This window comes from Hemitrygon akajei, chromosome 19 (genome assembly GCF_048418815.1).
Source record: "Hemitrygon akajei chromosome 19, sHemAka1.3, whole genome shotgun sequence".
In the NCBI taxonomy this organism is placed as follows: domain Eukaryota; kingdom Metazoa; phylum Chordata; class Chondrichthyes; order Myliobatiformes; family Dasyatidae; genus Hemitrygon; species Hemitrygon akajei.
In genome coordinates, this window is record NC_133142.1 from 22482551 (window position 1) to 22506089 (window position 23539).

Consider the following 23539-nt stretch of genomic DNA (forward strand, 5'->3'; position numbering starts at 1 on the left):
TATTAAATATTGCTTCCATTATTTAATTTTCCTTTTGGTTAGCATTCTTTTTTTTTAATTGATAGGCACTGCATGTGATGTGAGCTCCTGTGCAGCACCTAGTAATCTTGATTCTGAAGCTGCTAGTGAGGAACTGAGACAAACCTTGATAACTGAGAGGTCTTCTCGAAAGGACAGGGGAATCCAGACTGGTCAGTATTTTTGTTTAGCAAAAAATAAAGCAATAACATTGTTTACCTAATGTCTCTGAAATTTCTCTGTGAGAAATACATAGAACAATGGTTATTTGATAAGTACTTAGATAGCAAAGTCATGGAGACTTGCAGACAAACAGACCCTTCAGCCCAACAAGACCACACTAACATAAACAACCACAAATTTCTGTTCCTATAAGAACCTCAAAATTGCTCTATATAATGACACAAAGTCGGTGAGCTGCAGTTGCAAAAAGAGATTTATTCAAACTTCGTAGCCTCGCTTTAAAGCCTTCCTGATCCCGCCCTCCCCGGGCAGGAATGCTGTAGGGCGGGGCAGGGCGCATATTCACAGTCCCGTCCCGCGCGCGGGCTTTTCCCCTTGCTGGTGAAGCAGGCTTAGCGCCCTCTTTGGGACCAGCCTCAAAGCTGGCGCACGCCACTTTGTGAGCCGGTTTGAGTGCGCTGGGAAGTGGGTCGCCACATAACTCCCCCCCCCCCCCCCCCCCCCCCCCCAATGTCCACAGTGTGGGTCGGACTCTGTTTGGGAGGTCTGCCTCTGCGCCGCAGTGCCGGAATCTCGACCGGCTGAGCCAAGTCCACATGGGCTGGTTTGAGTCGGTCCACCGTGAAAACTTCCTCTTTCCCCCCAATGTCCAGCACGAATGTGGACCCGTTGTTTCTGATCACCGTAAACGGCCCCTCGTAGGGCCGCGCGGTGCCCGATGTCCGCCCCATCGTACAAAAACGAACATACGGTTTTGCAGGTCTTTGGGTACACAGGTCGGGTTCTGCCCATGCTGCGAAGTGGGTATGGGGGCCAGGTTACCGAGCCTCTTGCGTAGTCTGCCCAGGACTGCTGCAGGTTCTTCCTCTTGCCCCCTTGGGGCCAGTATGAACTCTCCTGGGACGACCAGGGGTGCGCTGTACACCAACTCGGCCGACGAGGCGTGCAGATCTTCTTTGGGTGCCGTGCGGATTCCGAGCAGGACCCAGGAAAGCTCGTCCACCCAGTTAGGCCCCTTGAGGCAGGCCATGAGAGCGGACTTCAGGTGACGGTGGAAATGCTCCACCAGTCTGTTCGACTGTGGGTGGTAAGCAGTTGTGTGGTGCAGCTGTGTCCCCAAAAGGCTGGCCATAGCTGACCACAGGCTGGAGGTGAACTGGGTGCCTCTGTCGGAGGTAATGTGGGCCGGTACACCAAAGTGAGATACCCAGGTGGCAATCAGTGCCCGGGCGCAAGATTCGGAGGTGGTGTCGGTGAGCGGGACCGCCTCTGGCCATCTTCTGAACCGGTCCACGATAGGAGGTGCCGCGCGCCTCGTGACACTGGCAGGGGGCCCACGATATCCACATGAATGTGGTCAAAACGCTGGTGGGTGGGGTGGAACTACTGCAGCAGAGCTTTGGTGTGCCGCTGCACCTTGGCTGTTTGGCAGTGCATGCACGTTCTGGCCCATTCACTGACCTGCTTGCGGAGTCCGTGCCAAACCAAACTGTTGGCCACCATCCGGACGGTTGTCCTGATGGAGGGGTGCACTAAGTTGTGAATGGAGTTGAAAACACGCCGCCGCCAGGCTGCCGGGACGACGGGGCGGGGTTGGCCGGTGGTGACGTCACAGAGTAGGGTCCTCTCACCTGGGTGTACGGGGAGGTCCAGGAGCTGCAAACCGGAGACTGCAGTCCTGTAGCTAGGAATCTCCTCGTCTGCCTGCTGCGCCTCCGCCAGTGCTTCATAGTCTATCCCCTGGGACAGGGCTTGGATGTTAGGGCGGGAGAGGGCGTCCGCCACAACATTGTCCTTTCCCGAGACATGCCGGACATCCGTCGTGTATTTGGAGATGTAGGACAGATGTCGCTGCTGGCGGGACAACCAGGGGTCAGATGCTTTCGTGAACGCAAAGGTAAGAGGTTTGTGGTCCGTGAACGCGGTGAAAGGCCTACCTTCTAAGAAGTACCTGAAATGCCGGATTGCCAGGTATAGCGCCAACAGTTCCCGGTCGAAAGCACTGTATTTGAGCTCGGGTGGTCATAGGTGTTTGCTGAAAAACGCCAGGGGTTGCCAGCGACCCTCGATGAGTTGTTCCAGCACTCCACCGACTGCCGTGTTAAATGCGTCCACTGTGAGGGCGGTAGGGACGTCCGTTCTGTGGTGCACTAGCATCGCGGCATTTGCTAAGGCTTCTTTGGTTTTAATGAAAGCGGCAGCGGACTCCTCGTCCTAGGTAATGTCCTTGCCCTTACCCGACATCAGGGCGAACAGGGGGCACATGATTCGGGCAGCTGAAGGGAGGAAGCGTTGGTAGAAATTCACCATACCCACGAATTCCTGAAGGCCTTTGATTGTGTTGGGTCGGGGGAAATGGCAGACTGCGTCTACCTTAGCGGGCAAAGGGGTTGCCCCATCTTTAGTAATCCTGTGGCCCAGGAAGTTGATGGGGTCGAGCCCGAACTGGCATTTGACCGGGTTGATTGTCAGGCCGTATTCACTCAGTCGGGCGTAGAGTTGACGGAGGTGGGACAGATGCTCCTGACGACTGCTGCTGGCTATGAGGATGTCGTCCAAATAGATGAAAGCGACGTCCAGGTTGCGTCCCACCGCGTCCATTAACCGCTGAAACGTCTGTGTGGCATTCTTTAGGCCGAACGGCATGCGGAGGAACTCGAAAAGGCCGAAAGGGGTGATGAGTGCCGTTTTGGGGACGTCGTCCGGGTGCATCGGGATTTGATGGTATCCCCGGACGAGGTCTACCTTGGAGAAGATTCGTGCGCTGTGCAGGTTTGCTGCAAAGTCCTGAATGTGCGGCACAGGGTAGCGGTCTGGTGTTATAGCCTCATTCAGCCTGCGGTAGTCGCTGCATGGTCTCCAGCCCCCTGTTGCTTTGGGCACCATGTGCAGGGGGGAGGCCCATGGGCTGTCGGACTGCCGTATGATCCCCAATTTCTCCATCCTCTTGAACTCCTCCTTCGCCAGTTTGAGCTTGTCCGGGGGAAACCTTCGAGCATGGGCGTGGAGGGGTGGTCCTTGTGTCGGGATGTGGTGTTGTACGCCGTGTCTGGGCATGGCTGCCGTGAACTGCAGTGCCAGAACCGACGGAAAATCCACCAGGACTCTGGTGAAGTCGTTGTTGGACAGCGTGATGGAGTCTAGGTGTGGGGCTGGCAACTGGGCTTCACCCAGGGAGAATGTTTGAAAAGTCTCAGCGTGGACCAGTCGCTTCCTTGGCAGGTCGACCAGTAGGCTGTGAGCTCGCAAAAAATCTGCTCCCAGGAGCGGTTGGGCTACAGCAGCCAGTGTGAAGTCCCATGTGAACCGGCTGAAGCCGAACTGTAGCCGCACTGTACGGGTGCCGTAGGTCCTTACTGTGCTGCCGTTCACGGCCCTCAGAGTGGGACTCAGTGCCCTGTTGCGGGTGTCGTAACTCGTCGGAGGTAAGACGCTGATCTCGGCTCCGGTGTCGACCAAAAATCAGCACCCCGACCGCTTGTCCCACACACACAGGAGGCTATCCCGATGGCCAGCCGCCGTAGCCATCAGCGGCGGCTGGCCCTGGCGTTTCCCGGGAACTTGCAGGGCGGGCTACAACGGCGGACTTCTGTGCCCCACTGCTGGTGGTAGAAGCACCATTGTTCGTTGGCCTCCTCACTCCTGCCTCTGGATTTAGTGGGCTCTGTGGCCGGGCCTGGTCTGGTTTGCTGCTGGGAGCGTGGCCTGGTGATCTGTGCGACGGACACCCCACTCTCCTTGGCTTTCCACAGCACGTCCGCCGGGGGTCGCTGAAATCCGCGTCGGACAGCAGCAGGCATATGTCCTCGGGCAGCTGCTCCAGGAATGCCTGCTCAAACATGAGGCAGGGCTTGTGACCTCTGGCCAGGGAGAGCATCTCGTTCATCAAAGCCGACGGTGGCCTGTCTCCCAAACCATCCAGGTGCAGTAAGCGGGCAGCTCGCTCGTGCCATGAGAGTCCGAAAGTCCTTATGAGCAAGGCTTTGAATTCTGTGTATTTGCCGTCCGCTGGGGGCGACTGTATGAACTCCTCAACCTAGGCCGCTGTTTCCTGGTCGAGGGAGCTCACCACGTAGTAGTAACGTGTGGCATCCGAGGCTATCTGCCGAATGTGGAATTGGGCTTCTGCTTGCTGGAACCATAGGTGAGGTCGCAGCGTCCAGAAGCTTGGCAGTTTTAATGAAACTGCATGAACAGATGCAGCGTCGTTCATTTTCGGCCCAAATATCGTTTGGACCTTCGGGATCACCATTTGTAGCGGTGTGCTACACGCAGCGCTGAAGTAACGACACGGAGTCGGTGAGCTGCAGTTGCAAAAAGAGATTTATTCAAACTTCACGGCCTCGCTTTAAAGTCTTCCTGATCCGGCCCTCCCCGGGCAAGAATGCTGTAGGGGGCGTGTAATCACAGTCCTGTCCTGCGCGCGGGCTTTTCCCCTTGCTGGTGAAGCAGGCTTGGCGCCCTCTTTGGGACCAGCCTCAAAGCCGGCGTGCACCACTTTGTGAGCCGGTTCGAGTGCGCTGGGAAGTGGGTCGCCACACATATATATATATATATATATATATAAAGTTACTGTGGCTAATTGGCCTTCAAATCTACACACCATTAAGATGAGATACTGGAACCAGCTGAGGACATCCACACAGTCAAAGGAAAAATGTGCAAACTGCACTCAGACAGCACCCAAGGTCAAGATTGAGCCCAGGTCTCTAGCTAACTACATTACTGTGCCAGACCAAAGAACAAGGCTGTAAAAATGGCTATTTCTTGAGAATAACACGTCGCTTGATGCACCAAATTACTCATCCAGCAGATCAATTATTTAGGATATATATTTCATTTCTTGTATGAAAAGACTGGCCTAGTTAACTATTAAATTGTAGTATTGATCATTCCTTCAAGTCAAAGCCTTCCTTAGCATCAATCATAATGATGTCCTTTGTACTATTTTTCACAGTATAATTTCATATACATATATAGGAAGTTCTGTTCAAATGCTAGCTGGGTGAATCTGTTTTTCAGAGGCGCTTGAGTTGAGTGGAAAAGTTGAGTGTGATATACACAACATACGAATTGCAGACCAAGGTCAAGGAATCACTACATCAGATGCAGCCACAGAACATAATGAATTCAACAAGAAGCACGCCGGAAAGAAGTCAAAAACAATTGAAGAGATGACTGTAACTGGAAAAGAGAATTGTTTACATTCTGATGATTTATACAATCAGTCTGCAAGAACAAAGAAGGGAAAAAATGAGAAACGCCCAGAATGGAATACAAACAAAACAACTAAAAAGTATATCCCTGCTTCACAACGATACCCCAAAGGTTTGCAAGTGGAGAGGGAGGGGAAAAAAATGAAAAGGCAAATGGAGTTGCTGCAATTGTTGGAAAAGAATGCCCCTGATCAAAGACCTAAGAAAAAGCAGACTTCAAAAGAGTTGCCAACAGAGCGACTACCTTCACCAGTGGTGCCAGCATTACAAGCAAAAATTTCTCTATCTACCCGACCTGTAGAAAAGCAAGGACTGTCCGTTTTGAGGAAGGTAATGAACTTGCCTTTTAAGCCTCTTTCCAATATATCCAAAACAGAGATGGGAATTTGTTGGATATTTTGTTAATCCATTATGTGTAAGATTGAAATAATCTTTTTCTTTTAAAACAAAAACACCATATTTGTGATTTGAAAGTTTGTAATATTAAGCATGATCTTTATGCAACACGAAAACAATGAAATTATTGGCTTGAATTACAGACTTGGGCAAGAACAGGCAGAGGTTCTAAGTAAGGAAGAAAGTTTCCAGTAAGTTTTTTTTTCTGTTAGTACATGGCTAATGCACTCAGAATAGATCCAGTGGTAGTGGTACATTCCTTGTATGAGCTGCAGCTGGATGACGTTCAGCTTATACGGGAAAATGAAGCAGTGATAGATAGGAGCTACGGTGAGGTAGTCATTCCTAAGTTGCAGGAGGCAGCTACCTGCGTGACTGTCAGGAGGGGGAAAGGGAATAGGCAGCCAGTGCAGAGCACCCCGTGGCCTTTCCCCTCAATAAGTATATTACTTTGGATACTGTTGGGAGGGGTGTGGGAATGACCTACCGAGTGAAGCCATAGTGACTAGGTGCCTGCCATTCAGTATGGCTTTGTACCTCAGAAGGGAAGAGGGGCGAAGAGGAGTGTAGTGCTGATAGGGGATTCCATAGTTAGAGGAGCAGAAAGCAGGTTCTGTGTACATGAAAGAGATGTCTGGATGATATGTTGCCTGCCAGGTGCCAGGGTCAGGGATGCCTTGGTTCAGGTCCACAGCATTTTAAAGGGGGAGAGTGAACAGCCAAAAGTCGTAGTACATATTGGTGCCAACAACATAGGTAGGAAAAGGAAGGAGATCCTGCAGAGAGAATACAGGGATTTATGTAGAAAGTTGAAAAGCAGCACCTCCAGGGTAGTAATCTCTGGATTCTTGTGCCAGTGAGGGTGGGAATAGGATCATTTGGAAGATGGATACATGGCTGAAGAATTGGTGCAGGGGCCTGGGTTTTGGATTTCCAGATTATTAGGATCTCTTTTGGGGAAGGTATGACTTGTGCAAAAAAGATGGGTTATACCGGAACCTGAAATAAGCCTTGTGGGCAGATTTTCTAGAGCTGTTGGGGAGGGTTTGAACTGATTTGGCAGGGTGATAAGAACTGAAGTGATAGAGCTGAGAATGGGGCAGTTGATGTACAATTAGATGCAGTGTATAGTCAGGCTGTAAGGAAGGATAGGCAGATAATAGGGCAAAATTGCAGTTAGTGGAATGAGTTAAAAGTGTAACAGGGACAAAATCTAAAAGATTGATGAATGCCGGACTGAAGGTGTTCTATTTGAATGCATGCAGTATACAGAATAAAGTAGATGATCTTGTGGCACAGTGAAAGGTTAGCAGGTATGATGTTCTGGGTATCATCTCTGAGTTGTAGCTGAAAGAAGAATCAAAGTTGGGAGCTTATCAAAGAATGCACATACTGAAAGACAGGCTGGTAGGCAGAGGGGTTAGAGTGGCTCTATTGGTTTAAAAAAAAATGAAACCAATTCCTTTTGGAAAAAGGTTACATAGGATCGGAAGATATGGATAGAGTTAAAAAACTGCAAAGGTAAAAAGACCCAGATGGGAGTTATATACAAGCCTCCGAACAGTAGCCAGGATATGGACTACAAATTACAGTGGGAGATTGGGCAATGTTACAATAGTAGTACAAAGATGAGAAAACCTACAGATGCTAGAAACTTCCAGTAAAAGCCCCCTACCCAACCCTTCACCATTCCCATTCCCATTTCCCTCTCTCACCTCCTCTCCTTCCTTTCCCTCTGGTGCTGCTCCCCTTCCCTTTCTTCCATGGTCTTCTACCCACTCCTATCAGATCCTCCTTCTCTAGCCCTTTATTTCTTTCACCTATCAGTTTCCCAGCCCTTTACTTCACCCTTCCCCCCCACACCAGTTTCACCTATCACCTACCTTCATCCTCTTCCCTTCTTGCTTAACACACACCTTCTTGCTTAAACTTCTTACCTTTTTTTCCAGTCTTGATGAAGGGTCTCAGTCCAAAACGTCAACTGTTTACTCTTTTCCATAGATGCTGCCTGGCCTGCTGAGTTCCTCCAGCATTTTATGTGTGTTGCAATATTACAACAGTCTGGGGGGATTTCAGTGTGCAGGTAGATTGGGAAAATACAGTTGGTGCTAGATCCCAAGACAGGGAATTTGTAGAAAGTCTATGAGACGGCATTTTAGAGCAGCTTGTGGTTGAGCCCCATAGGGGAATGGCAATTCTGGATTGGGTTTTATATAATGACCCAGGTTTGTTTCGGAAGTTTAAGGTAAAGGAGCCCTTAGGAGACAATGATCATAATATAGAATTCATCCTGCAGTTTAAGAAGGAGAAGATAAAATTGCTATTATAGTGGAGTAAAGAGAATTATAGAGTCATGTAAGAGGAGCTGGCCAACATTGATTGGAAAGGGACGTTAGCAGGGATGGCAGCAGAGCAGGAATGGCTGGAGTTTCTGGAAGCAATTCGGAAAACGCAGGATAGATATATCCCAAATAAGTAGTATTCTAAAGGCAGGATGATGCAGCTGCAGATAGAGAATATAATAGAGCAAAAATTAGTGGGAAGTTTGAGGATTAGGAAGCTTTTTCAAAAAAAACAGAAGGCAACTTAGAGAAAGTCATAAAGAAGAAAAAGATGAAATATGAAGGAAAGCTAGCCAGTAATATTAAAGAGGATACCAAAAGTTTCTTCAGATATTTCAAGTGTAAAAGAGAGGTGAGAGAAGATATTGGACTCCTGTAGAGGTAGTAATGTGGAACAGGGAAATGGCGAATGAACTGAATAAGTATTTTGCATTTGTCTTCACTGTGGAAGTGAAGACTAGTATGCCGGAAGTTAATTGGAAGGGGACACTAGCAGGGATGATGGCAGAACAATAGCTGGTGTTTATGGTGGAAATTCAGAAGGCACAGGAAAGATGCAGCCCAAAGATGAAGAAGTATTCTAAAGGGAGAATGAGGCAACAGTAGCTGACAAGGGAAGTCAAAGACAGCATGAAAGCAAAAGACAGGTTATATGATATAGCAAACTTCAGTAGAAAGGTAGAGAATTGGGAAGCTTTTAATAACCAACAGAAGGCAATTTCAAAATCCATAAAGGGAGAAAAGATGAAATATGAAGATAAGCTAGCCAATAATATAAAAGAGGATGCAAAAGCTACTTGGGAAGCTGAAAAGCCTGAGATAGATAAGTCACCTGGACTAGATGGACTGCACTCTGGGGTTCTGAAAGAGGTGGCTGAAGAGATTGTGAGGGCATTAGTAATGATCTTTCAAGAATCAATACTTTCTGTAATGGTTCCTGAGAACTAGAAAATTGCAAATGTCACTTCACTCTTTAAGAAGGGAGGGGGCAAAAGAAAAGAAATTATAACCCTGTTAGCCTGACTTTAGTGGTTGGAAAGATGTTGGAATCTATCATTAAGGATGAAGTTTCAAGGTATTTAGAGGCACATGATAGGCCAAGTCAAAATGGTTTTCTAAAGGGGAAATCTTGCCTGACAAATCTGTTGGAATTTTTTTTGAGGAAATAAAGGCAGGATAGATAAAGGAAATATAGTGGATGTTGTTTATTTGGATTTTCAGAAGTCCTTTGACAATGTGCCACACATGAGGCTGCTTAACAAAATAAGAGCCCATGGTATTACAGGAAAGGTACTAGCATGGATAAAAGATTGGCTGTTTGGCAGGAAGAAAAGAGTGGGAATAAATGGGCCTTTTCTGGTTGGCTGTCAGTAACTACATGTGTACTACAGCTGTCAGTATCGGGATTGCTTCTTTTCATGTTGTACATCAGTAATTTGGATGAAGGAATTGATGGCTTTATGGTCAAGTTTGCAGACAATATTAAGATACGTGAAGGAGCAGGTAATGTTGAGGAAGCAGGGTGTCTGCAGAAGGGCTTAGACAGATTGGAGGAATAGGGAAATAAGTGGGAGATGGAAAATAATGTAGAGAAGTGTATGGTCTTGCACTTTGGCAGAAGGAATAAAGGCGTAAACTATTTTCTAAATGGGGAGAAAATTCAAAACTCAGAGGTGCAGTGGGACTTTGGAGTCCTTGTGCAGGATTCTCTAAAGGTTAACTTGTAGACTGAGTCGGTGGTAAGGAAGGCAAATTCATTCTCAGCAACCATTTCAAAAGGACTCGTATACCAAAGCAAGGATGTAATATTGAGGCTTTATAAGGCATTGCTCAGACTGTTCTTAGAATATTGTGAGCAGTTTTGGACACCTTACCTAAGGAAAGAAATGTTAGTGTTGGGGAAGGTCCTGAGGAGGTTCATGAGAATGATCCCAGGACTGAAAGGGTTAACATGTGAGGAGCATTTGATAACTGACTGGAATTTAGAAGAATGAGGGGTGGATGTCATTGAAACTTATCAAATATTGAAGGTTCTGGATGTGGAGAGGATGTTTCCTATAGTAGGAGAGTCTATGCACAGCCTCACAATAGGGAGACATCCATTTAGAACAGAGATGAGAAAAATTTTCTTTAGCCAAAGGGTGATGAATCTGTGGAATTTATTGTCGCAGACGGCTGTACAAATCACGTCATTGGATTTTTTTTTAAGCAGGAGGTTGATAGGTTTTTGATTAATCAGGGATTCAAAGGTTATGGGGAGAAGGCAGGAGAATGGGGTTGATAGGAATAATAAATCAGCAATGATGGAATGGCAGACAAGACACGATGCATTGAATGGCTTACTTCTGCTCCAATGTCTTGTGATCTTATGAATCCTTTGTATGTGAAATCCAGTCCAACTTGGGGTGTTTCTCAGGAAGGTGCTAGGAACATCACTGTCACCAAGCTTAAGATTTTTATGAAGAGGGCAGGAGCAGGGGAAATTAGACATGTCACCTCTGATTTCTTCAGTTGACATGATTGGCTTTACTCATTGTCCCAGCTCATAAATAAGAATTCCCTTTTTGGTAATGAAATCAATACAGGTGAGACTTCTTTCTTTGTCCCTGTTCTCTGGCTAATCGGAGAAGGGAATAAACGTCCGAAGCCAGTATATTTTGGATAATTTAAAAAAATTGCTTTCTACAATTGTGTTATTCAGCTTCATAAACTTTGTATAGATTCTTTTATTGCGATTGTGGGTTACTAAGTTTTAGTTTGCACTGAGCACGTTGACTGAATTGAAATAGAATTATAATTATTCGATGCACTTTGGCTTTTGGCAAACAAGTAACTTCTCTGCAAGCTATTTCATGAAAACAAAGTTTTGCTTAAAATTTCTAAGCAGCATTATTTTTCCCAAAACACAAGATTGTCAGCTTATTTATAGAAATGTCAAGAAGGTTCTACTTCTAAAGATTGGTCCACCCTGATTAAATTTGACAGCAAATGCTAAAGTTTGGATTTTTCTATCTAAACAAAATAATATTCTTTCTTAAGGAGTCATAAGGGTGTCAGTAGTACAGCAGCTAATGAATTGAAAACTATTGAAAGGTGCCTCTGTTGACAGCACTAATGCTGTAGTGAATTGTTCAGTGACATTGAGTTGAAATGCATTTTTTAGATAATTAAGACATGGCACAGTCTTAGGTTGGCTGGTGGCGCTGTAAGATCAGCACCGGGCTCAAGAACAGAGGTTCCCAAGTTCGATCCAGTGACAGAACGCTCCCAAGCACACTCTCCATCCTTGCCAGGTTGATGTCGAGTTCATAACTCGACCTCGTAAAAAAAACACTGCCACCTTCAGTTTAAATTCCCACACGGAATATTGTGGAGGATCAAGTACCCAAACCCACAAAGCATCAAGTTTAACAGTAGAAAAAATCCTGCAGAATGTATCACATAATTTCTACCATCCCCCAACCACACCAATGAAAAGCATATGCTATGGGCAAGTTAGCCAGTTTCTTTCTGTTCGCAGGTAACAGTTTTGCAGATCTGCCCCATTCATTAGCACAAGAAGCATAGATTGCAACTGCTCCACCTATCCTACAAACATAGTCAATACATTATTCTTCAAGCCACTTGGTGGTCTCTTCCCCTTTCCCTTGACTGTATCTCTCTTAATAGCCTATTCTTCTACTTCATCTTAGCCCCTCCCTCAATACTGACTGCTGAATTTCCTATTTCAATTCTGTAGTGAGTTTTGTCATGAATTACTCCATTCCCAGCCCTTATCTATCATGGATTTTTGCAGACTTATTACTTCAGCTCACTTCCTATCATGTTTTTCATTTAACTCTCTATTTTCATTGTGTAGATGTGCAAGTAAATAGGAAATGATTGCAACATTCAAATGGTACGTTCTCTTGCTTTGTACCCTACTGTTCTGCTTTCCATTCTCCCATATTTTTGTTATCCCTAAATTCCTGTGTCCCTGTGGTAACCTAAATCAGCAAATTTGCAGGTGTCAGCAAAATTGGGGCTGTAGTGGACAGCGAGGAGAGCTATCAAAGCTTGCAGTGTGATCTGGGCCAGGTGGAAAATTGGGCTGAAGATGGCAAATGGAATTTAATGCAGAGCAGTGTGAGGTGATGCACTTTGGCAGATCAAAGCAGGGTAGGACTTACACAGTGAATAGTAGGCACTGAGGTGTACAGCAGAACAAAGAGATGTGAGAATACTGATCCATATTTCCCATGAAAGTAGTGTCAAAGGTAGATAGGATTGGCTCATTGCCTTCATAAATCAGAGCATTGCATACATGAGTTGGGATGTTATGTTGAAGTTGTATAAGACATTGATGAGGCCTAATCTGGGGTATTGTGTGTACATATGGTCACCTAACTACAGGAAAGATGTCAATAAGATTGAAAGAGTGGAGAGAAAACTTACAAGGATATTTCCAGGACTTGAGGACCTGCACTATGGAAGATCATAGATTCATGTCTCACTTGGTCTTCTGGGATACACAATAATTTATTAAAAATGCAAAAAAGGCCAGATTTATAAATTCTAAAGCTGACTTAATTTTGCATTACCCTGCATTATTTTCATCTGGTAATGACTGATTGAATCAATAATCTTAAGCTGAAAGGTTCCATATCAAGAAATGGTACATTATTCAGCTGCTAATAAAACTTGTTTTTAAACTAATGGACACAAAATAACTGCCTATTATATGGAAATCTGAAATAAAAACAGAAAATGCGAGTAGGACATCTGTTCCTCCTTCCACAGATGCTACTCCCAGACCCACTGAATATTTAAAGCATTTTCTGTTTTATTTCATTATTTTAAGCTAGTTCTATTTAAACCTTCATTTGTAAACTTGCAATTGTATTAAATGTTCTTCTCTACATTTTAATAGTTCATAAAAGTTTTCCAATATGTTTACTAAATATGAAAGTCCATGCACTATTATTCATCTGTTTGCATCTTTATAAATTAAGGAATTGCTTAACTAATTTGGCAATAACTCTTTACAGGAAGAACCTATCAAAAGGAGCAACTGCAATAACAAACTAACTGACAAAGCTTACAGGTAAGTTACGCAGTTTTAGGTTAGGGAACAATGTCTTTTTAAGAAGGAAAAAAAACTAGTGCAACTATGTTAATACACTTCATTCAGCTTGCTTGGGACTTTGATGTCAGACTGGGAGATAGTCATAGAATTTTACAGTACAGAAACAGGCCCTTCAGCCCATTTAGTCCATGCTGGACTATTAATCTGCCTAATCCCATCGATCTGCACTTTGACCATAGCCCTCAGTACCCTTCCCATCCAAGTACATGCTCAAATTTCTTTTAATGTTGAAATCGAATATGCATCCACCACTTCTACTGGCAGCTCATTTCACACTCGCACCCACCCTCTAAGTGAAGAAGTTCCCATTCACCTTTCACCCTTAACCAGTAATTTCTAGTTCAAGTCTCATCCAAGCTCAGTGGAAAAAGCCTTCATGTATTTACTCTATCTATACCCTCATAATTTTGTGAACTTCCGTCAAAACTCTCCTCATTCTTCTACACTGTTGGGAATGAAGTCCTTACATCTTCAGCCTTTCCTTATAACTCAGGTCCTCAAGTCCCAGCAATATCCTTGTAAATTTTCTCTGCATCTTTCAATCTTATTGACATCCTTCCTGTAGGTCAGCGACCAAAACTACACTCAATATTCCAGATTAAGCTTCACCAACATCTTTTACATGTTCAACATAAAATCCCAGCTCCTATACTCAGTACTTGGATTTATGAAGGCCTATGTGCCAAAAGCTTTATTTATGACCCTTTATAACTGTGAAGTCACTTTCAAGGAATTATAGATCTGTATTCCCAGGTCCCTCTGATCTGCTGCACAGTTTAGTGCCCTACCATTCACTGTGTCAGTCCTACCCTGGTTCGCCCTGTCAAAGTGCAACACCTCACAGCTGGCTGCATTAAATTCCTGCTGCAAACTTTGATAGTCTTCCTTGCTGTCCGCCACACACCCAATCTTGGTGTCCTCCGCAAATTTGCTGATCCAGTTTATCACATTATTGTCCAGATCGTTAATATAGATGAAAAACAACAATGGACTCAGCACTGATCTCTGTGGCACTACACTGGTCACAGACTTCCAGTCAGACACAACCCTCCACTACCACTTTCTGTCTTCACCCTTGAAGCCAGTGTCTAACCTTGAATGCCAGGTGAATGAACCTTCTTGACCAACCTTCCATGTGGGACCTTCTCAAAGGCCTTGCCGTCCAACATCCATTGTCATGCTTTCATTAACTTTCCTGGTAACTTCCTTGAAAAGCACTAAGATTGGCTATACATGACCTACCATGCATATAGCCATGTTGCCTATCCCTAATCAGTCACTGTCTCTCCAAATACTTGTATATCTGGTCCCTTAGAATACTTTCCAATAATTTGCCCACTGCTAATGTTAGGCATTGTGGCCTATAATTTCCTGGCTTATTCTTAGAGCTTTCCTTAAACAATGGAACAACATTAGCTATCCTCCAATCCTTTGCCACCTTACCCATGATTAAATACATTTTAAATATCAACTGACTAGGCCCATGCAATTTCTGCACGTGCCTCCCACAAGGTCCAAGTCAAGCCCTGAGGATTTATCAACCTTAATTTGCCTCAAGACAGCAACCACCTCCTCTGTAATCTATTTACGGCCCATGGCCTCACCCCTGTTTCGCCTCTCTTGTCCATCTCCTGAGTAAATATAGATGCAAAAATTTCATTTAAGATCTTCCCCATCTCTTATGTCTCCACGCATAGATGACCACTCTGATCTTCCAGAGGACTACTTTTAACCCTTGCTATCCTTTTGCTCTGAATATATTTGTAGAAGCCCTTGGGATTATCTTTTGCCTTGTCTGCTAGAGCAACCTTATGCCTTCTTTTAGCCTTCCTGAATACCTTCTCAAGTGTTTCCTTGTATTTCTTATACTCAATTACCTCATTTGCTTCTTCCTGCCTATACCTGAATTGCACTTCCTCCGTTTTCTTATCAGAACCTCAATATCTCAAGAAAAACAAGGTTCCCATACTTGTTATCTTTCCCTTTTATTCTGACAGGAACACACAAACCTATGTACTCTCAAAGTCGCACTTTTGAAGGCCTCCCACTAACCAAATACACCTTTGCCAGAAAACAACTTGCCCCTTGTACACTTGCCATATCTTCTCTGATATCATCAAAATTGGATTTCTCCAATTTAGAATCTCAGCTCAAGAACCAGAACTATCCTTCTCCATAATTATTTTGAAACTAATTGTATTATGATCGCTAGATGCAAAACATTCCCCAACACCAGCTTCTGTTACCTGCCCTGCCTCATTCCCTAATAGCAGATCAAGGATTGCATACTCTCTTGTTGGGACTTTTACATACTGATTAAGGAAACTTTCCTGAGCACATCTGATAAAATCTATCCCATCTAGTCCTTTTACAGCATGGGAGTCCCAGTCAGTATCTGGAAAGTTAGTCATCTACTATCACAACACTCTGCAATCTCTCTGCGAATTTGCTCCTCTAAATCGTGAGGACTGTTGGGTGGTCTATAATATAATCCTATTAATGTGGTCATACCTTTCTTATTCTTCAGCTCTACCCATAAAGCCTCACTAAATGAGCTCTTCAGTCTATTCTGTCTGAGCACTGCTGTGACATTTTCCCTGACTAATAATACCACCTCTTCCCCTTTAATCTCTCCAGCTCTCTCACGTTTATAACAATGGAAACCTGGAACATTGAGCTGCCAGTCCTGTCCCTCTTGCAACCAAGTCTCACAGATGGCTACAAAGTCATAATTCCACATGCTGATTCATGCCCTACAGTGCCCTCTTTTCACTGAAATATACACAACTCAGAACATTAGTCCCACCATGCTCAATCTTTTGATTCCTTACTTTGTGTATAGGCTGAACATCTACTTTAAAATTTGCCCCTGCCCCCAGTGTAGCACCAGCAAATCTTCCCACAAGGATATTAGTTCCCCTCCAGTGCAGGTGTAAACTGATCCTTCTGTACAGATCCCACCTTCCTGGACGCTCAATTACCCAAAAATGTGAAGTCCTTCCTCCTGCACCATCTCCTTGGCCACGTGTTAAACTGTATGAACTTCCTACTTCTGGCCTCACTAGCACATGGCATGGCTAGCAATCCTAAGATCATAACCCTGGAAGGTTCCTGAACTCACTTTGCAGGATTTTGTCGACCTTCTTACCCATGTCATTAGTGTTGACTGGACTACACCTCTAGCTGTTCATCTTCCCCCTTTCCCCCTTAAGAATGCTGTGATTCGATCCCTGACCCTAACACCGGCATCTGGAAAGCAACATCCAGGAATCTTGTTCTTGTCCAGAAGCCCTCCTTCCTGTTTCCTTCACTAGTGAATCCCTTATCAGTACAGCTGGCTTCTTCTCTGCACCATAGAGCCAGACTCAGTGCCAGAGACCTGACCACTGTGAGTTTCCTCTGCTAGGTCACTTCCCCTCTTCCCACCCCCACCCACAGTATTCAAAGTGATATACCTGTTTTTGAGGGGAATGGCCACAGGGTTACTCTGCAGTGGCTGCCTATCCCCTTTCCCCTCCAGACAGTCACCCAGTTACGTGTGTCCTGCATCTTGGGTGTAACTACCTTCCTATATCGCCTGTCAATCAGCCCCCCAGCCTCCATAATGATCCGGAGTTCATCCAGTTGCAGCTTCAATTCCTTAACACTATCTGAAAAAAGCTGCAGCTGGATGCAATTTCTGCAGGTGTAGTAATCAGGGACACTGGATGTCTCCCTGCTTTCCCCTCGTTCCACAGGAGGAGCATTCCACTACCCTGCCTGGTATTCCCACTGCTCTAACTGCAATAAGAAAGAAAAAAAAATTAAACAAAAAAATCTAGCTACAGCCTTCACCCCTCCTTGCAGAAGCCTCCATGAGCTGTAGCCTGAACTCCTCACTCTAACACTGGCCCACCCAAACAATGGCTGCGCCACTTAAACCTAATTTCTTTTTATTGGCCCTTGCCAAGAGCCTGATTTTGCATAATCCAACATCTCCTAGGTAACTGCGGCACACAGAATATCCCAACTGTCCCTATTTGCTCCGTTTGCAAACTCTTCCCCCGCTATGCAATCAAACGTCCAAATAATAATCCAACCCTTACTTAATTCAGTTCTTTAGTAGTGTATTTCCATGTACTTAGCAAGTTTGTAGGGACACAGGAAACAACCAGGTGAGTTTATAGAGAAGGGAAGAACTGGAGACCTGATGTTGTCATTGTGAGTGCAGATGAGCCAGCTGCTAAATCACTGGGATTTCTGAACATTCAGGTAGTAGATTATTGTAGTTTTTCTGGATACATTCAATCAGTCAGATAGCATAAATGTAGAGAGGAACAGAATTCTGAAATTCATTGGAGGAGCTGGGGACATTGTCATATTTGCTTTCCCTACATCCTGTAGACTTCTACAAAGCATCAAGTTAAAATCTGTAAATTGACTGCCATTCTTGAGTGATTGTCATAACTGAGTCTGACCTGCAATTGTAACAAAAAGATAGACCTTCCCTTAATAAATAGCATGTGAATTTCTTTGTGATATGGAAGGTATTCATGAAAGAACTAAAGTTTGCAATGCTGGGCTAAGAGTAATAGCTGTTGACGTATCGACCTGAAACATTGACTGTTTACTCTTTTCCGTAGATGCTGCCTGGCCTGCTGAGTTCCTCCAGCATTTTGTATGTGTTGCTTAGGATTCCAGTGTCTGCAGATTTTCCTTTGTTAGTAATAGCTGTCTTGTTCATAGCTTAAGATAAGGTTTAAATGCAACATTAAGTGAATTACTTTATAGAATGAAAGTTACTAAAATAAATGGCAATTAGAAATATGAATTTTTCTTCTATGCAGTTGTGAATCTCCACCAGTTCCTGCACTAAGAAACAAACAATTGCAACTGGAGCAGGACCTACTGGCAGTTCAAAATGTTAATCCAGATGAATGGTGCCAATGGGCTCCTCTTGGTAATGAATCAGAACATGATGGACCACCATCATTCAACTTTGTTCCTTATGTGCGCTCAGATGAAGTGTATCATTTGGATCCTGATGCTCCAATGTCAAGGCCTTCAACAGATGACCCACAGTACAAGCGTTGCAGTGGTATTTATACAGTCTTTAATTATAAACTAATTTTTTTAAAAAATAATAAACATATTATGCTCTGGTAGTCAATTTAGTAGATATAGTTGCTAAGGAAATGAGCTTCCATTTCCTCATTTGCTTTGTGGAGTTACTGGCAGGAAACTGGAGTTGAGTCTCCTCTGCTATTCATTAAGTATAAGAATTGATTGCCCTTTTCCTTTTTTTCATTATATCCTTGTGTGATTCAACCTGCTGCAGTTTCAAGGGCCTATTGTGTTATTGACAAGAACTTTGTATAGTGTGGAACAATTGTATAGTTCAGCACCAACTTGTAATTTCCTCAATGTGAATTTTGTCGATTTCTTAAACCACGTGTGTAAGAAATTTTCCTTTCTATGAATTTGAATATTGGAATTACTATTGATATCAAAGTCCATTGAGGCTGGTAATAAATAATAATTTCTACCTTGAAGTGCGTGATTTTGTAGTAAGAGCCAACTACATTATTAATGTTAGAGATGTTGATCTTAAATTTGAAAAGGAGAGAATATTGGTCGTTGATTACTTGTACTACAAGTACCGTCGACTGGTTGTACTTGCCTCTTGCATCTTCAATTCCATCAGCTTCAATGGAATTGAATGTAAAGATTATGGAATGCATTGAGTGCAAACAACCAAAGCCAATTTCTCCCAAGGTCCAGTTTTGATTAACTATATCAAATTTTCCTTTCCCATTCTATTCCTTTCAGTTACAGATCACTTGCAGCATCAAAGCTGTAGTTTTGACAATCCTAGAGATCCTCTTCTCAACCCTGATCTGCTGAGAAACCGGGAACGGCAGCAAGCTATTCTCAAAGGCCTTTCAGAACTTCGTCAAGTAAGACTATTCCCAAATGTCAATAATTTTCTCCGGTGACTCATTAAGAAATCATAATCTCTGATTCACTTATTTCAAGAGCTTAGTTCCGCAAAACAGCTTTCATCTGTCTTGCTCAGACTCTGTTGCTAATGCACTAATTGTTACTGTCTAGTCCTGATATTCAACTTCTGTATTTGTCAGAAATATACCTGCTGCTTCTGAATATACCTCCCATGGTCCACCCCTTCCATCATTTCTACAAACCTGTTTCTTCTGTATGCTCTATCTACACCAGGAATCTGGTCCAAGGGATGGCTCCAAGACTTGTCATGTGCATTCTCAAACTCTACAACTGAGGCAACTCAGTTAAATTTAGCATTAAGAGCAAAAGTTTTAAAAATGATTGGTTTTTTTTCTACTCATATATTGTACTTGATCATTCTTTTGGTTCATTATGCTATTAATTGACTTGGAAACAATTTATGTAATGTAATAAGTACCAACATGTCAAACAGTAAATATGAAATATAGCATTTAAAAATGCGACAACTTTATTTTGACTATATAAATAGGTCAAGGTGGTCAGCAATCTTGATCAAAATCTGACATGAGTTAGAGGACTGTACGTTAATAGTTTTGATGGAATTTAAACTATTAATATAATACAAATTGGAGCAAAATAGTCTGATATTTAATCTTTATAAGGTCATAAGATATAGAGTAGGATTAGAATTAGGCCACTCGACCCATTGAGTCTGCTCAGCCATTCCTTCTTGGCTAATTTATTATCCCTCTCACCCCCTTTCTGCTGCCTTATCTCCTTAACCTTTGATACTCTGATTAACCAAGAACATATCAACCACTGCTTTAAATATACTCAATGATTTGGCATCCAAAGCTGTTCATGGCAATGAATTCCAAAAATTCAATACCCTCTGGCTAAAGAATTCCTTCTAATCGGTTCTAAATGGATTCCCTTTAATTCTGAGGCTGTACCCTCTGGTCCTAGACTCGCCCACCATAGGAAATAGTCCAAGCTGGAAAAATTATGTGAACCCTTGTATTTAGTAATTGGTAGAACCTCCTTTAGCAGCAATAACCTCCACCAAACATTTTCTGTAGCTGCTGATCAGACTTGCAGAATAGCGAGGAGGAGTTTTAGATCATTTCTCCATACAAAACAGTTTCAGTTCATCAATATTTCTGGGATACCTTGCATGAACAGCTCTTTCAGGTCATGCCACAGCATCTCAATTGGGTTAAGGTCTGGACTCTGACTTATCCATTCCAATACACAGAGTTTCTTCTTTTTAAACCATTCTGTTGTTGCTTTGCTCGTGTGTTTCGGATCATTGTCTTGTTGAATCATCCAGCTTTTTTAAAGTTTCAGGGAAGCTGCTCTGACCTTCTGTAAAATGGCTTAATATAGTTTTGAATTCATTGTTCCCTCAACAATTATAAGCTGTCCAGGCATTAAGGCAGTAAAGCAGCCCCAAACCATGATGTTCCTTCCACAACGCTTCACAGTTGGATGAGGTTTTGGTGTTGGTGTGCAGTGTCTTTTTTCCTCCGAATATAACGATATGCATTTCTGCCAAAAAGCTCAACTTCTGTTGCATAGATGCATAGAACATTGTCCCAGAAGCACTGAGAAACATCCAGATGGTCTTTTGCAAACTTGAGATGTGCAGCAATTTTTTGTTTTGGAGAGCAGTAGTGGTTTCCTCCATGGTGTCCTTCCATAAAACACTGTTTTTCTTACAGTGAACAGATAAACAAAGACATTAGCAAGTTCTGCAGGTCTTCTATTACCCTTGGGTTCTTTCTCACCTCCTTCAGCATTCCATGTTGTGCTTTGCATGATCTTTGCAGGACGCCCACTCTTAAGGGAAGTAGCAACACTACTGAATTTCCTTCATTTGTATAAAATTACTCTTACCGTGGACTGATGAGTCTCAGGTCTTTAGAAATGATTTTGTAGCCTTTTCCAGCTTGATGTATTTCTATAATTCTTCCTCTAAGGTCTTCTGAAAGTTGTTTTGATCACAGCATGGTGCATGTAAACTGCTCTTTCTTGAGAAGAGCAGGCTTTGTCAATGACCTGACTTTGTGTGTCCATCCAGAGACAGAGAAGCAGTTTCAGCGACAGGTTACTATCGATGCAATGCTCCTCAGACAGGATGAAGAGGTCAATACTCCCCAATGCCATTAGGCTTTACAATTCTACCGCCAGGACTTAAGAACTTTTTAAAAGCTATTATTAATGCTTTTTGAGATAGTGATTTAGATGCATATCATATTTTTTACTGAGTTAAGTATTGTATGTAATTAGTTTTGCTACAACAAGTGTATGGGACATTGGAAAAAAAGTTGAATTTCCCCATGGGGATGAATAAAGTATCTATCTATCTATCTACCTTTTTTATAGCAAGGGCACCTCTACTTCCCACACCTCCAATTTAATGTCATTGATTGGAAAACCGGACTCCAAATAGCTTTGGTAGAGTGCATTACCCCAGAGGTTCACATACTTTTTTTGAAGCTATTATGATTGTTTAAATGGTGAAGAAGTCCAATTGTTGGTGTGTTACTAGTTTAGGCTGATAGTGTTTGTATATTATTGTGACTTAAGTGAAGATCTGATCACATTTTATGAGTAATTAATGCAGAAAACCAGGTCATTGCAAAGGGTTCTCAAACTTTTTCATGCAACTATTTCTACCTTCAGACATTGCAACTTCCCAAGTACTTTCTCCTTAGCAGTCATTACACTCATTTCAGCCCCCGATGCTCTCAAATTTCTGGCATGCTAGTAGTGCTTTCCAAGGTGAAGACTGTGTCAAAATACTTACCAAGTTCTTCCGCCATCTTTTGTACTTCACCTTAACACTAATATTGTTCTATGGTTTTGATTTAAAAACAAGCATTTCACTGAAGTATTTGTACTTCAAATATTAATAGACCAACACTTACAACTCTTAAGTGTTTCTTTTCTCGTTTCTAGGGTCTAATGCAGAAACAGAGAGAGCTGGAAATAGCCAGTCCTATGCATCAAGAGGAGCAATCTTCAAGATCTTGACAGAATTTATGATCATTTGGAAATTCTGCACCATCGTGCCCTCCTAACTAGCACCCACCTTCCACTTGCCAGGCTGCTAAATGATATACTAAAACAAAATTGTACTGGTGGATAAAATAGTCAAAGGATTTCGTTATAGCACTAGGAACTTGTAGATTGCTTTTTTTAAATCTACAAACTCTTAATTTCAGACAATAAATCAAATCTCCCTTTGATGTATGGGATAGTACATGAGAACTGTTAGGATGGGTAGGTTCTGTTAATTCAATCTCCAAGAGCTTCCCAAAGCACCCTTGAGCATTTCACAAAATTCTTCATGTACAATTTTTTCTTACAGGAATGGTGTTCATTGTTGGGATGTTATAGGATGAACAAAGATTTAAGCAGCTGCATAGTGATTTTCATTTTTTGTTCCTGGAATTGTTTGAAGTTTGGGAAAATTAACAACTTAAAAGATTTCTACTTATGCCTGCCCAAATGAATAACAATTAGTGAGAAGAACTGAAGTTTCAAATAATTTGTTCTTAATATCTAGGGACTGCTGGCAATGCTACCCAAATCTGACGAATAAGCATACCAATATTGGGTTATGATCTTGAACCGCTGCACTGTTTTTAGTATATTGAAAATTGATAGAGTACTCCTGCTATTTTACTGAAGCTGGGATTCCATGTGTGGAAGTATATTTGCAGGGAATTTTTAAATTCAAATCAACTGTATGGTAATTGTGTCCATTTGTGGTAAAATGTCTGTTTCTGAAGTTTACAGCAATGATTGTGTTAATTAGTGGATTTGAAATGAGGAAAAGTTTACATTTTGAAGGCTTACACTCAAGGTTTAGGATAAGTTAGCCTAAAATACTCTTGTACATTTTTCCCTTTCAAACACAAATTGAGACTGGCTTGTTTCAAAATATCTTAAGTTTTTTCTAGTTGTTGCTAATTTGTTTTTATAGTTTTATTTAAATAAAACTTCAGTTGTGTAATTAGTATACTATTTATGTGAAAGTACTGTTTTTAACTCTTCAAATAAAGTGTTATTGATTATTTAAATACACCCAGATACTACAGCTGAAATTCTAGGCTCATTTCATCTTTATCTGCCACTTTTTCTCCTTTGTTGAACTTTTCCTGCCTCTATCACTGGTAGCAATCTCAATAAGGTATCATCTTACTACTCTAAGTACTGTGCTTTGAAACATTTAGAGAAATAGCAAAAGTACTATACTCTGGAGAATGCAAGGTCCATGGTTGCTTCTGAAT

General features: G+C 42.9%; 1 protein-coding gene across 5 annotated transcripts in view; it reads left to right on the forward strand.

Moving 5' to 3' along the window:
• Positions 1-23333, forward strand: part of ccdc66 (coiled-coil domain containing 66) — a 77511-nt gene extending 54178 nt beyond the window's left edge. For all 5 annotated transcript variants that reach the window (XM_073072225.1, XM_073072227.1, XM_073072224.1 and 2 more), the window contains 6 exons: positions 66-191; positions 5224-5747; positions 13183-13238; positions 18107-18357; positions 19089-19216; positions 22203-23333. In XM_073072225.1, the coding sequence (XP_072928326.1) occupies positions 66-191; positions 5224-5747; positions 13183-13238; positions 18107-18357; positions 19089-19216; positions 22203-22277 (1160 nt within the window). In that variant the 3' untranslated portion in view covers positions 22278-23333. The remainder of the gene's footprint in view (positions 1-65; positions 192-5223; positions 5748-13182; positions 13239-18106; positions 18358-19088; positions 19217-22202) is intronic.
• The last annotated feature ends 206 nt before the right edge of the window (positions 23334-23539 follow it).